Source organism: Amia ocellicauda, chromosome 4 (genome assembly GCF_036373705.1).
Source record: "Amia ocellicauda isolate fAmiCal2 chromosome 4, fAmiCal2.hap1, whole genome shotgun sequence".
Taxonomy (NCBI): Eukaryota; Metazoa; Chordata; class Actinopteri; order Amiiformes; family Amiidae; genus Amia; species Amia ocellicauda.
The window spans coordinates 52254577-52270734 of NC_089853.1; the positions used below are offsets into that span (position 1 = coordinate 52254577).

Consider the following 16158-nt stretch of genomic DNA (forward strand, 5'->3'; position numbering starts at 1 on the left):
AGTTGAACTCTGCACACCATTGTGGAAACAAGTCAACCAGAGGTCTGCTGACATAACGTCAAAGGAAGTCTCTCTTCACAGATGAGGGAACCTCTCGGGTCAATCAGGCACCCTTTCAATTACAAGCAGACTAACATAAACCCTGGGAAAGACAATGCCCATACAAGATGAATTAATGGAAAGAATGGAAACAGTTGTAAACAATTCTGATTGTAAACTGGGGAAAGCTTGCAATGCAGAAACTTGACAATTTAGACCATTTTTTGTTTGTTTGTTTGTTTTGCCTTTTTATTTCAAGGAAGTGATTTTTCTCTTTAAAAAAAAAAATTAAAATGTAGAACATTAAAAAACAAAAACAGGGAGTGAACTGTCAACTTCCTAAAACAAGGCCCTGATCCTTAGCTTTACTAACAATAAGTCAGTGCAAACCCAAGAGCTGTGTCATTTTAATGAAAGGGGCCATAATAAAGATCACATACAGAACTGTCCAATTGTTTCACAGAACAATGCGGTCTGCATTTATTCCTACTGTACCTGGCAGTAAAGTAGAACAATTGCCTTTAAAATGGGAAAAGAGGAAAAAAAAAAAAAAAAAAAAAAAAAAAACGCAGCACACACAACATTTACACCCAGTAACAAGATTATTTATGTTATTGTACAACCTGCATTTATAACAAATAACAATAATAATAATTAAAAAAAAAAAAAAAAAAAAAAAAAAGATTAGTAAGATGTACAGTATTTTAATGGTCTGGTCTGCACTACAGAGTCGGTCTCTGCAAGTCTTGTCTTATGTCCAGCGAGAGGGTCAGAGGGAGGACAGGAGGATGGTGGGTGAAGGAGGGGAGTGGGAGAAGGGGAGGGTATCTTCCAGAGTCTCAGAGAAGAATGGGGAAAGTCGCTGGCTGCCAGGTGGAGTGAATGGAGGGAAGGAGGGGGTGGGGGGGGGGAAAGATGAGACGAAAAAACGAGAAAACCAAAAACTGTAGCTGGTGATCAGTTGCTGTAGATCTGGCCCTCTGGTGGCTGTGGGAGCTTCATGTTCTCCTTGCACATCATGAGCCTCCTTAGCTCCTGCAACACCACTCTGATGCTGTAGGAATTCTGCCACTTTGCCAGAGCCGAAACTGCCCGGGTATCCACCTGGAGGGGAAGGTGAGGGAGAGGGGAAAAGGAGCAGGGCCACCGCATAGTGAGAAGAACAATGCAAATCCAGCTACCAGGCAAGCCACACAGACAGTCACAGACTTAATGTGCTTGACTGAACGGTTTCTATTTAGGGGTACATGTGTTTTTTGTGACTGTTGGATAACACAGGATCTACAGAAAGGTTGCTTTTCTTTCGGGGGGGAAATGGAATTTGGTGACCTCTGAAGCTGTGTGGTAGCTCTTGTCAAGTAGGGTGATGATAAGCGCTATTATATTCCAGATATGTTTTTTGAATCTTACAAAAAGGGGGGCACAGAAAAATGAATGGTCAAATACAGACTGAATACAATAGATAAAAACCCACCACTCAAATCCACACAAATTTTGATTCCTAGTTGCTTCTGCATTATCTATTATGTTCTTGGTCCTATCTGTGTTGCAGAAATAAATACTTTTTAATATTTATTTTCACAGTTTTACAAATATGCAAATGAGCTTTGTACTAGACACCTCAAGGGACCTACTAGTCAGAGGCTTTGCAGCAGGTACAGATTGAACGAACAGCATTATCTGTAAATGTTGTCTATTGCAAACAACATGTAGTTTGCCTCTGGAATTTCATGTTACACCTCCATACTGGTTATGGTTGAACTTAATTACAGTAAAATAATTGCCATTGCTCTTCTACATCTGGATAATTACTCCTCTTGCCGTGAATACAAAATAAATAAAAAGGAAACCAACTGTAAAAATATGCAAACATATGTGCCTCTCTCTTGTGCAGAAGAGAGATTATCATGAGAGTGTCAGGTTCTGGTTCACCTTCAGTGCAGAGTGGAACCACTCTTGCCTACCTGTGCTTCACAGTGGACATTGATGTAAAAGATAATTAATACGTTTTTTTTTTTTATGTATTGTTTTTGAGGAAGAAGAGGGTGGAAGTTAAGATATTAAAATGGGGGAAGTTAGAACGAAAACGAAATTCATAAATCAGTGCAATATCCAGTGGCAGGGATGATTTTTTCAGCTCAATATGCTAATATATATATATATATATATATATATATATATATATATTATTTTCTCCTTCATGTGACAGGAATGTTCTCCGCCCACTGAAGCTACTCACCACACCGTTGGAGTTGTGCACGCCATTCAAGTTGATCTTGGTCACAAATCTGACAAAGGGAGGTGTCTCTGGGTATCTGGGCCCACATTCCACTTTCAGGCTGTACATCCTGTTCTCGTAGATTGTCTGTAAGCAGAGGTGTGGCAAGAAATGAAAGACAAGCCTCTCCAGGAACAGGCCCTTCCTTCAACAGCAATAGCCCTTTTCACCTTCCTCACTTCAAACAGCCTGGATTGGGTTGCAGGCTTACTTTTGAAAGTACAATTTGTTTATTACATGTAGGGCTGGTTTCAAGAAACACCGATAAGCACTAGTCTTTAACTACCCAATGTTATTTTAGGTAAGGTAATCCATGACTAGAGCTAATCTGGGTCTGTGAAACCAGTGGATAGTTTTAAGGTTGTGATGTAGCACCAAAAAATATTTTCAGGACCAGCCCAATTGAGGCTTGGGGGAGTCTTTAAGGAAGAGGGTCTGCTATGATCTTGTTTACTTTTCTTATTTTTTATTACAAAATAATTTCCATATCACAACTTTCATCTCCGAGTCCTCATTTGCTTACATTCCACCAACGTGGTGTGCCGCCTCTCCCACTCTCACAATATTTCCTCTCCAGGGTGTTCACTAAACCATGTGTGCAATTCACACTAAAGCTGCAACATGTTTTGCGAAGTGACACCTGGAGTATGTGCGTGCCAATTCTCTCCCCTCACTGTACACCTGAGCTGTCAGAGGGTGGGAACAAAGAGGGCTACACCAAGGACTTCAAGAGAAGTTCACAGAGAGGTGCAAATATGACTGCCCCACCCCCCTTCCCTCCATAGCTTCTTATTCATGCAGGCGGGACTGCTCTCACCCTTGGCGGTCCGATGATCATCCCTCTCCAGCGAGTGAGGGTCATGTCCTCATCATCCTCCAAACCCCAGCTCACCGTCCCATCTCCCACGCCCTTCTGCCCCTCCTCTAGCTCCTCCAGCAGCCGGAAGTTACGAGGTACCTTCACGCCTGTGGACAGCAAAGACAAAACGATCCTGTGATGTAGTGAGGCCCACTGTGCAAAGGAAACTGTTATGGTAAGTAAATTATTCTAAATTCCCTTCAATTCTCCAACACTCAGGGTCCAGACTTTGGGAGGAGGGGTGTGCTGCTGGTTTCAGCTGTGTGGGACTGTTCCTGAGACTGCAGTTCAGATTTGGGCTCTGAATATGTCATAAAAGATACTGCAGACTTCTGCACCCAATCCCATTGACATCACTCACTCACTCACTCTCACACACACACACAAAGCTGAACATCAACAGCACCCCATTCCATAAACCCAAACTTCTTCAGAAGTGGATGCTGCATTTTCTTGCATAAAATATTCCTTCTCCTGCCAGAATGGGAGGGGTGGCAAAAAGTTGCCCAGACCCCCAGGATGTAATCTTGAATGAACCACACACTTATTTTTCTGATCTTAAAACCAAACATTTTGAGCCTGAGGTAGGATTCCTAGAAGGAACTAATTTCACTTGGATTCAATTGGTCCCATTGCCACTCACAACAGCAGCTCTAAATAGAGTAGATACTATGCCCAGTTCCCCACAGTGATTTCGAGTGTGAGAAATGGCTGTCTAGTTGGTCCTTAAACAACTTCAATGCATAGCTGAACTCTTCCTTTCTCTCTGGAAACATTTAGAAAATTTAGTATGCAGCGAATCACAGTGAAGAGCATTAATCTATATTTTGGTTGGAAGTGCAAAACATAAATGCATGTTAAGATGTGTGATTGACGCTACACCCAGTCAATCGCTCTGGACAGCATGGCCTACTTTAAACACCCCCTCTTCACAATTAAATTACCCCAAGGTTTGTTGAGAATGATGTGTAAGGTAAAGGTCTATGATTTAACAATACTGATAAGCATAATAATATAAATATAAGGATAAAGGATTCCACGTAAATTACGTTATTACAACGTTGTGGTAACGTTGTGTGTTAACAGGGTTCCCCACCCCCGACTATGAGGGTGGCTGTGCTATTGCTTGCATCATTAAAAACACTAACACATTTGATTAGATAATACTCATGTACCTTAATTTTAATCCGTGTAATGTGGACGTTAATTTGTGTTTGTGTTACCTTTTGTGTTACCCTTGCAATGTTATTTATATGTGGAAAATAGCAGGTTAGGTTTTGCAGATCTACGCATATCGTTTGTTAAACAAATACCAACGAAAACAAAAAAAGCTATGCAACAGATTTTGCTCTGACGTAAATAATAAAATATGCTAAAAACGCATGTCTAATTACATTAGCGTTCACGTACTGTAGACTACAAAGACGGCGGATAAAGGGAAAACATGCAATTATTAAAAGGAGAGTCTTCATGTGTTCTGGAGTATTTCCTGCTGGCAAGGTGACGTCATCTGCGAATGCACCACCACACGACTGGTGGCGTTCACTATTAATAAGCACAATTAACATGGGAGGACATAACAGGAAATTGGGTAAGGAACTCAGGTTTACTGCTGTCGTAAACATGAACGGAAAATATATAGGTACAGCATGATCTGGACATGTACTTTACTGATAGGATGCTTGCTCAAACACGAGAAGAATACTAATGAACCATATCTGTCAAGACCTGACCAGATCCTGCCATATTCTCGATCCAGATTATTAAAGCGAAGTTACTCCAGTGTAGTGGACACGCAGAGCATGTTGTGTTGTGTCAGCAAGCTGGTTAAAGATGGCAATCTGTGTAACTCTTTTCAAATCATCGGAATGACGTGCTATATAGCGCAGACAGTCGGCAATACACACATACATATCTCTAATAAAGCAAGGATCCCGTAGGTTGGTATAAAGCACGATGCATCTGAATGATTTTGCGATTTTCACCGCAGCACCGACTATACTGCTGCTGGAGCTCGTAGGAAGCCTCGCAAGACTAAGACCATATTGCTGCTTTAGCGCCCCGAAATAAAACAAATACTGATCCATTTCTGTTTTTTAACAAAATCCCCGAAACATTGACAGGGAAAATAGTCTCCCACAACCTTAGGCGCTTCAACACTCTTCCTCTGGTTTTAGAAGACATTTTTTATTTTTATTTTTGTACATAATTTATTTATCTGATTGTAAGCCTCACTTACCCGATCCGGCGGCAGCTGCCATCTTGTCGCTGCCTAGCGGGAACGCGCACGATGCCATGCGTCGGCGCGAGAGCGGTGGGAACGTTCGAGTCCGCGCCCACGCTCAAGGTTTCGGGCGCGGGCACGTAAGGCACGTGCTAGCACCGCGTGGACGCGCACAGTCTGCGGAAGCAAGAGCAGCAGCGCCGCGCCGCAAAAGGCAACAACTGCGACCCGACAGGGCTGGATTAGGCAGGTGCAGTGTGTCGTATGCACCCAAAACTACTGCAACTCCACCTCTTGTTTAAAGACACAAGACAGGCAACCGAATAGATGTAATGTATAGAATTACCCATCAGGGAATATCGACGTTAAACAGGGGACCACGGTGAATTCCTCACCTTGCTGAATGTAATTTACCAGACCAACAACAAATCAATTATAATAGTATGTATTTGTAGAATTAGATAAAGGTAGAAAATATGCAACATATGTATCCATTCACATGCACCTGCTTAACTGCTGTTCAAACATGTATTTGGTACCTCAGTTTGGAAATGACCACAAGTCATAAAAGCTATAAATGTATTTGAGATTTGATTATAACCCAAACATGGAAAACTTCTCAATCCTGATCAAATAATGGGATTCTATAAGTGTCAATACATACACACAGTGCGGGCTCGCCCACTGCACAAGTGTGTGTGTGACAGAGATATTTTTGTCTTGTTGCTATTAAATTCATGCTGAAATCAGTGGTTAAAAGTTATTAATTGCAACCTGGCATTTAAATGGTTACATTCCTTTTCGGCATCCATTTTGTGTTGCTTCGCTAAGTCAGCAGCAGTTTAATGGAGTCTCGCTGCTGTGGTTTTGCCGAGTGAGGAACGTTTCCCTGAACCCTGTATATGTTATTATTTTCCCAGATTTAATATTTCTTCCAGACTGCGAGTGTGGTTTTTCCAAGTCCCTCTTCTGCAGTGAATAAAAGGAACAGGAACCTAAACTGTCACATTGGTGCCATGACTCAGATCCACTAGATCAACTGGAAGCAGATCGCTAAGGATCTTTGGTGATTTCCTGGAGCAAGTTCACCTAGTCTTCACCTGGAACATTTGTGAGCACACCTGTAATCTAAATAACGGGTTTTTTCCCCCCTCCTATCTCTATTCCCCATTAAATATGTTTTTGTGTTAACTGTGAGTTAATATTTTGTAGCATTGGCGAGAGGACAACTGAACACCCCCAGAGTCAATAGGGAGCAATTATGTCCACACAGCCCCCAGGAGACAGTCTCTCACAGTAATGTGGATATTGCCACATACACCCCCAACCCTAGTGACCAAAGCGTTTCCAGTTTAATGGGCCAGATGAGTATTTTAATGCAACAAATGGGTCAGCAACTAGCTGAAACAATTATATCCCAGTTGAGCCTCAGTAGTACAATTAAGCAGGCTGATTTACCAAAGCAAGATGCCACAGGTAGTTTCGACGATGAGTCAAAAAGGCACCTAATTGATCTGAAGCATCTCAGTTTAGACACCCATTCAGATGTGAAGGAAATCCCATAAGGTTACTATTAGAAAATGGGAAGAAATTATGAGAAATTACATCAAAAAGAGGAGGTACAGGGTTGAAGATCAGGTGGAGGAAATTTTAATGAGATTGATGGGCAGGGTTGTCAAGATTGACATTCGAAATTGCAGTATTGATGTAAAGCAACACCCAGACACCATCTACAGTCTACTGAGGCAGCACAGTGCATCCCCGTGCTCACCCATCCCTCTAGCTGATTTCTACACCACTCTACCAAGGGATAAGGAAGACGCATAAAATAAATTAATAAAGCTGCAGAGACCGCAGCTGAGTGCCTGGAGAGTCAGGGTAAGAAGCTGGAGAATTCTGCCATTGAGGTGACTCGCATGTTTGTGTGAAACTGTCCAAACAGAGACTTAGCACTCATGTTTAGGAGCAAAACCATTGACAAATGGTCGGCACATGAAGTGCAGGAGGTGCTGAATGAATACCACTCATTACTGAAAAAATACTGAAAACTGCCTTGTCAGTGCCCCCTAGTAACACAAAAGGGAAAGTTGCTGTAAACAGAATTGAGGTTAGTCCAAGTTCACAACCAACAGCAGAAATATCAATGGAGACCCACTAACCCAGAATTTCGGACTCGGTAGCACTTGAAAGGGTCATTGGCATATTGGAAAAGGCATTGCTACAACCCTCTTGCCATACCAAATGAAGCTGGCCAAACAAACATGGTGCCAGACTACCTAATAGGGCTATGGGTAGTTCTACATGCATGTCAAATAGGTTGTGTTTTCTGTGTCATTCAGCAGACCACGCCATACGTGATTGCCCAGAGAGAAGGCCATCAACATCCCCGAGTGCAGCCCAGTCAGAAAACAAACTGATCTGTGCTTGGAGGAGGGCAGTACAGATCAGGGAAGTGTTCCTCCAGATTATATTGTAGCAGATCATGAGTCATTGTACACAATATTCCGAAGTAAAATACCCTCACACACAACTGTAGTTTATCAAGAGACACAAAGAGTAATGGCAAGCAACAGTTTATTCTATACAACTGTTTTGGTTGAAAATCAAGTGCATTTAAAAGCCATGATTGATAGTGGGTCAATGGCATGCACCCTGAGTGAAACTGCCGAAGCATTATTATTGGAAAGCACCCCGAACATCACAAAAGCTCCAGCTGATTATGTTCTGATTGTGGGTTGTGGGGGGCATGAGGTTTCTCCCAAGGTCATATATTTAATACAATTGGAAGTTTATGGATGTAAAATGCTTTTTCCAGTCCTTGTTGTGCCAGGCCAAGTAGAAGACTTAATTCTAGGGAGTAATGCTATCAAGAGTCGGTTATGCCAGTTTAAGACAACTGAAGGCTACTGGAGGCTGGTGTCATCACCTGTGGATGGCTCAGCTAATGAAAATGGTCAATTCTTCTCCTTGCTCTCTAGTCTAGAACGATGGAGAGGAGATCAACTCCCAGACAAAGTGGGCACAGTTAAACTAAAAAGGAGTGTCACCCTGCAGCCCCATTGTGAGCACCTGGTGTGGAGTAAATTGCCTGGTACAGCACCCATCTCTATGGGCAGCACTGTAATTGTAGAGCCAACACAGTCCAAGTCAATGCCTTGAAATGTTATGGTGGGTAGGATTATTACTCCACTATGGGGTGATGGTTGGGTCCCCATGAAAGTAGTTAATGCAAGTAACAAACCAAATGTCCTGAGGAGGAATGCTAAACTTGCTGATGTGTCACCTTGCATTACACTTGAGGATTTTCATGTGAATAACTCCTGTAACCACAGTATCTGTCACAGGGGCACTAACAATGAGAACAGATGCTCTGCCCCTCTCCAGGTGAATGTTCAGTGTGTCACAAGTGCTAGGTCAAATACAGAAATTAAGACTGCTTTGAACATCTTAGGTCTAGAAGACATAGGCTTAGATTCATGTGAAATGTCAGAGTCCTGGAAAGAGAAATTACTGCAGGTCATTGAGAAATATGAGGCAATTTTCTCATGTCACAAAATGGACTGTGGGGAAAGCTACTGATTTTGTCCATAGGATCCACCTCCTTGATGATCACCCCTTTCGCATGCCTTAACGGAGGGTACCCCCTGTGCTACTACCAGATATTTAAAATGTCTTTGGATGAAATGGAGGAAAAGGGAATTATTAGGAAGTCACAAAGTGTGTACGCTTCGCCACTGGTCCTTGTCTGGAAAAAAAATGGTGACCTCCAAATCTGCACTGACTTCAGATGGATGAATGCAAGAACAGTGAAGGATGCCCATCCCCTACCTCACCAAGCAGATGCGCTTGCAGCACTGGGAGAAAATAGTTTATCCTACACCATGGACCTGACCTCTGGTTTCTACAATGTTCCCCTGCACAAACATGACAAGAGGTATAGAGCCTTTTCCTCACCATTTGGTACAACAGGCTCCCACAAGGGTTATGCAATAGCCCTGCAACATTCATGTGAATGATGCTGTCCATCTTCAGTGATAGCAGCCTGCTTTGTTATCTCGATGACCTGATGGTGTTTGCTCCAGAACGAAGAACTGGCCCTTGAGCGTCTAGAGATGGTGTTTGATCGGCTTGAGAGTCACAATTTGAAGTTAGCTCCAAAGAAGTGCCATTTCTTGAGAAGGTCAGTCATGTTCCTAGGGCACATTGTGGGTGAAGATGGTTTGAAAACAGATCCAGACAAGGTGAAGGCCATTAATGCTGTTCGGAGGGAAGACTTCATGGAGACAGACAAGGTAACTGTGAAAAAGTAGACGGACCCAGCGACCAAGGATGGTGGAATAAGTGGCAAGGAGAGCAGAATTTGTCACCAATAAAGTGTCACATTTATTATTTCAATGAGTCTACTTGAGCAATCAGGTCTGTGCAATAACTTCTGGATGAGTAAGCCCAGGAACAGGAACTTTGCAAATAAAAAAAAAAAAAAAAAAACTTGCCAGGAAAACTAGGCTTTAAGTAAACCAAAAAAACAAACAAACAAAAAAAATACAGCTAAATCCTGGCTTATGCCATTAAGACAGTTGAACAGCTACTATAGGCTTGCTTTCCTTATTTAATTCACTGGCTGAGAGCAGCCACTACCTTTCACAGGTATCAACCATTAGAATTGAACCCACTACAGGTTGAGTTAAGGCCTATTTTATCCCCTTCCTGTAGCTCCTGCCATGATTGGACCCACTTTCCTAAAAATACATGTAAGGCTAAATAATGTTCTATATCCTTAATTATTATGCATAAGCTTTTAGTACCATATTAGTAATTAAAAAAAAAAAAACAATTTCAACATGACATGAAAAGAAAAAGAAACAGACTATTGTCATACATCTCCATATTAATCGTTGCATTAAGGAGAAATAGCCATTATACTAGGTGCCCCCTGCTTCTGCATGAATGGTCCAGAACACTGTATGAAAGCAAGCAAAGTGCACATATAAGCACCCAGCAAATTATTTTTTATTTCCATATTGTACAAAGATAGAATGTCCCGTTTGTCTTTCCCCATGGCTTAACACGGAAGCTCCGCAGGTGCCGTTTGCACAAGGTAAGGGTCTTCGTTTGTTTATCCTGAAGATAATTGCAATTCTGCAGCAATGTCTTTAACTCTGAATGATAGTGTGGGTTTAATGCACCACACTCAGAACACGATTGTTGTTATTTAAAAACATTATTGTTCGTGATGAAGTCGGGACAAACGCATCATCACACACCCCCCTCCTTAAGATTTGTCCCAGGCTGAAAGGCGGGACAAAGAGTCGGCAATGACATTGTCCTTCCCAGCACAGTACCTCACTGTGAATTTAAAAGGTTGCATGGACAGGTACCACCGGATGATTCGGGCGTTAGTGTTCATCATCTTATGCAACCACTGTAGTGCTCGATGGTCCGTCTCCAACTTGAAGTGTTTCCCTAGGAGATAATATTTTAAAGTGTTTAGAGCCCACTTAATTGCAAGGCACTCTAGCTCAACAGTGGAGTACTTAATTTCACGAGGGAACAGCTTCCTGCTGATGTAGACCACTGGTTTCCGGTTCTCTCCTTCACCCTGCAGCAGCACTGCCCCAAGTCCTACTCCAGAGGCATCCGTTTGCACAGTAAATGGGAGGTGAAAGTTGGGACTCTGCAGTACAGGCTCTTGGCACATGGCGTCCTTCAGGTAGGTGAAGGATGTTTCACACTCTGTAGTCCATTTCACTTGGTTGGCACTCGACTTTTTTGTGAACACTGTAAGGGCAGCCGCCCTACTTGAAAACTCGGGGATGAAACGGCGGTACCACCAGACCAGTCCCAAAAACGACCGCACTTGTTTCTTTGTGGTGGGTATCTGTTTTGTCCTAATGGCCTCCACCTTGTCCAACTGTGGCTTGATAACTCCCCCTCCGATGACATAGCCCAGATACTGGACCTCAGATTGCACTAACGAGCAATTGCTTGCGTTGACGACCAGTCCTGCTGCATGGATTCTGTTAAACACTTCGCGCAAATGTTGATGTTCCTCCCATGTCTCACTGAAAATTACCACGTTGTCTATGTAGGTTGCAGCATATTTCTCTGCTCCATTCACCACCTGATCCATAAGGAGTTAGAAAGTTGCTGCAGCTCCATGCAATCAAAACGGGATCACAGTGAACTAAAACAGCCTCTTTGAAACAGAGCTTTGAATACCGTCAATTCTTTAGCTGCTTCCGTCAGAGGAACTTGCCAATAGCCCTTACACAAGTCCAAAGTGCTTAAAAACTTGGCCTTCCTGAGTCGTTCAATAAGCTCATCTACCCTGGGCATTGGGTAGGGATCAAAAGTAGAGATGGCATTGAACTTGGAAAAGTCGATGAAGGACGGCAAACTGCGTTTCTGCTTCAGTACCAAGACCACAGGACTGCACCACTTGCTGTGCGACGGCTCAATGATGCCCATCTGCAACATGATGTCGACCTCTTCCTTCAATGTCGGTATGAGCCTGGCTGGTACTCGATAGCAGGTTTGTCTCAGTGGACCAGGGTACACTAGTTGAATGTGGTGCCTTGCTATACTGGTACGACCTGGTTCTTCCTGGAATAGCCCCTCTGGTATAAGTTGTCCCAGAGTGCTTTGCTGCTGTGCAGTCAAATATTCCATGCAGCACCATGTTGATGCTCCCTCTGAGGTGGGGAAGTACTGCTCCTTGAGCTCCTCTTCCTCCTGCACTTGACGAGCAAACAGCTGTACAGAGCCGGACTCCATTCTCGGAATCCATCCTTTCAGCAGATTAACGTGATAGATCTGCCTTTTCATTCTCCTGTCTGGCAGCAGGAGTTCATAATTCACTGGCCCCTTTCTACTCATGATCTTATAGGGGCCCTGCCATTTAGCAAGTATGCTACTGTCCGAAGTGGACAGCAACAGCAGCACCTGCTGCCCTGGCATGAATGCACGTCTACGGGATGATGCGTCGTACCAAGTTTTCTGCTGGTGTTGGGCCTTGGTCATGTTCTCCCGAACTAACTCTGTTAGTTCATCCAACTTCTGCCTCATCCGGATGACGCAGGAAAGAATGTTCATTTTTGGTTCCCTATGCTCCCTCTCCCAGGCTTCTTTCAGCACCACAAGGGGACCTCGCACGGGATGACCATGAGCTCGAAAGGCGAGAATCCAGTTGAAGCTTGGGGGACCTCTCGGTATGCAAACAGCAGGTATGGGAGCCACTGGTCCCAGTCGGATCCTGTTTCGGAGACAAACTTTCACAGCATGTTCTTTAAAGTTTGATTGAAACGTTCAACCAGACCATCAGTCTGCGGGTGATATGGGGTGGTTTTAATTCCCTTAATCCCTAAGAGTTGGTAGACCTGCTTCATTAATTTTGAAGTCAAATTTGTTCCCTGGTCTGTTATGATCTCCTTTGCTATACCTACCCTGGAAAATAGCTGGAGCAGAACGTTGGCCACCTGTCTAGACTTTACCTTTTTTAATGGAAATGCCTCTGGATACCTGGTTGCATAATCACAGACAACCAGTATGTAGCGATTCCCTGTACTACTGCGTTCCAAATGGCCCAACCACATCCATCGCAATCCTGTCAAATGGCACATCCACAATAGGCAAACTAATAAGGGGAGCCCTGTCCCCACGCTTTACTGCACCAGTTTTCTTGACATTCTGGACAGGATTTACAAAATTGAGCTACCTCACTATACCAGCCTGGCCAAAAGAAATGCACGGAGAATCTGTCCCTCATCTTTGCTTGACCCAAATGACCTGCCCAAGGTACGGTATGCCCTAATCTCATGACCTCCTCTGTCAGATCTTTGGATACCACCAACAGTTCCCCCAGCTCATCCTTGTAAAACAGTTTCCCTTCTCTGACTATGAACTTCTCTTCTCATTGTCCTTATACCAGATAGGGGGCTTCATTTAGTACGACAGCAGACAAGACATAAGCTTGTTCTGCCACTTCCATTTTAATGTCCACCACTGGGTAAACTCTTTCATCTCCATGAATGTACCTAACCTTTACTTTTCCATCCCTGCTCAAACAACATTGATCAACACAGTCAGCTCTAACTAGGGTCTGGGAGCTACCACGATCTATAAAGGCTTATTACACTTTCCCAGTGATGTTAACAGCCCCGGTTCTCTCACTCACTGTTTCCTCAGTCTTGCTGTTCTCCCTAGCCCTAGGCACAAAGCACACTTTTAACTCGCTTACATCTTACAAGGGACACTTAGGTTTTATATGACCGATCTGGCCACATCCATAGCAAACTACCTGGTCTGCTTCCTTGCTAGACTTCTCAAAGTTAAATGACTGACTATGGTGCCTAAAAGGAGGTTTCCCTGGGTGCTTAAAACCACAACCATAATCTCCCACAGACATACCGGACCCTGGGACATTTGACCATGGCTGAGGATCCCTCCCGAACCGATTCCCTGTGTAACTCCATCTGGCTGCAATGTAGGCCTCGGCCAACTCCGCTGCTTCCTTGGAAGTCATTGTTCGATGCTCCTTAATCCAAACACGCACTTCAGGGCTCAGTGTCTGCATGAACTGCTCCAGGATAATGGTTTCTCCAATGTCCTCCTTTGACCAAACCTTAAGGTTCATCAATTTTCATACAAGTCCTTAAACCGTGCTTGAAGCTCCTTAGGCGTTTCTCCAGTGAGCACATTTGCAGCCCTGAATCTCTCACAGTATGTCTCAGCATGGATTTCAAATTCGGGTAGCACTGCCTCTTTGATCTTGTTATATATTTGAGTGTCCTGTAAGTCCATGGCCACATAAGCTGCTCGGGGGAAGTGGGACCAGACTCAATGCCCACTCTGCCCTTGGCCAATTACATGTTAGAGCAATCCTCTCAAAGGTAGTGAGGTATGTTCGATGTCCTCATCAGCTTTGTACGGAACAATCGAGGGGTCTTTCCAGCCTCTAGAGGGCTGCAAAGGGGCTGGAACCAGCACTAGAGCTGGACCAGGCGTGGCAGGTGCAGCTCCCCCTTGCTTCCGCTGGTCTTTCCTGTCCTGGTTTACCTCCTCCTGGAGTAGCCCGAACTGGTGCTGGAGCGCTCTCCACCGCTGGTCTTGTTGTTGTGTCTTCTTTTCCAGACGCTCCTCTCTTACATGCTGGAGCCACATGAAGTTCTTCAGCATGTCCCCCAACTCTGCAGTGCTCTCAAATTAAGACTGAGCCGCCGCTGCCCTGGGTCCTTCTGCTCCTTGCTCAGACTGTTGCTCTTCATCCTCCTCAACTCTCTCATCCTGTACACGCTTTGGGGACATTTTGCCCCGTCTCTATAGCCACTGGATCCCACTGCTGCCACCATTTGTGAGAAAGTAGACAGACCCAACGACCAAGGATGGTGGAATAAGTGGTAAGGAGAGCAGAGTTTGTCACCAATAAAGTTGTCATGTTTATTATTTCGATGAGTCAACATGAGCAATCAGGTTTGTGCAATAACTTCTGGATGAGTAAGCCCAGGAACAGGAACCTTGCACATAAAATAATAAAAAAAAAAACTTGCCAGGAAAATTAGGCTTTAAGTAAACCAAAAAATATAGCTAACTCCTGGCTTATGCCATTAAGACAGTGGAACAGCTACCATAAGCTTGCTTGCTTATTTAATTCACTGGCTGAGAGCAACCATTACCTTTCACAGGTATCAACCATTAGAACTGAACCCACTACAGGTTGAGTTAAGGCCTATTTTATCCCCTTCCTGTAGTTCCTCCCATGATTGGACCAGTCCACTTTCCTAAAAATACATGAAAGGCTAAATAATGTTCTGTATCCTTCATTCTTGTGCATAAGCTTTTAGTACCATATTAGTAATTAAAAAAAACATTTCTACATGACATGAAAAGAAAAAGAAACAGATTATTGTCATACATGCCCATATTCATTGTTGCATTAAGGAGAAATAGCCATTACACTACGTGCCCCCTGCTTCTGCATGAATGGTCCAGAACCTGTGAATGAGACATGAGGTAATCTGAAATTGTTGCGATCGATTCCAACACGTCTCTCCTCCTGGTGCTGAGACTCTGCTCTGTGTGTTCATGTGTGATATAGGGGGCGTGGCTTTGGAGACACCTCTGAAGCGAGGGCGGTCTCTATGCTTTCAAAACAAGCTTGCTAACTTCTGGCCTCTCAGGATTGCATACCCTAGCTTTAACGTCAGAGGAGGTGGCAGCAGCATTAAATGCTCACTGTTTGGGTGGGGTTAGCGGCATCATGGCTACAGGTCCAGTAACACCACAACCCACAGTCAGGACTCCATCCACTGCCAACCTTGATTCAAAGTCAAATCCAAAGTGTGCAAGAGCATGATGATACAATCAGGAGGGCATTGTATTTTGTTCAGAGGCATAGAAGACCAATGAGACATGAAAGAGGTAAAGAATCTCCCCAGGTGATTAGCCTTTTGAAGCACTGGAACAACCTAAAATGCCGAGACAGGATATTGTTCAGAATGAGGAAAGACCACCGATTTGGTAAGCTGTTCCAGTTTGTGGAGCTTAACTCTCTGAAGCAAGATGTTCTGAATGGCATACATGACTTAGCAGGGTACCAAGGACAGTCATGCATTCATTCACTGGCAAGGCAGAGGTTCTTTTGGATTGGAATGGAACCAGACATTACAACATATGTCAAGAACTGACATCAATGCGTAGTTGGCAAAACACCTGAGGCGTGGGCTCCTCTTGAGAGTATTAGATCGTCTGCTTCCATGGAAT

The 16158-nt window shown here is 43.8% G+C and overlaps 1 protein-coding gene across 1 annotated transcript; it reads right to left on the reverse strand.

The window, feature by feature from the left end:
- Nucleotides 1-259: 259 nt before the first annotated feature.
- ube2v1 (ubiquitin-conjugating enzyme E2 variant 1) lies at nucleotides 260-5528 on the reverse strand. The gene is made up of 4 exons (XM_066702736.1): nucleotides 5416-5528; nucleotides 3135-3283; nucleotides 2279-2404; nucleotides 260-1143 (listed from the first exon to the last, which is right to left on the reverse strand). Exons 1-4 carry the CDS (start codon nucleotides 5471-5473, stop codon nucleotides 997-999), a joined length of 480 nt encoding a protein of 159 aa, XP_066558833.1. The 5' UTR covers nucleotides 5474-5528; the 3' UTR covers nucleotides 260-996.
- Nucleotides 5529-16158: the final 10630 nt, after the last annotated feature.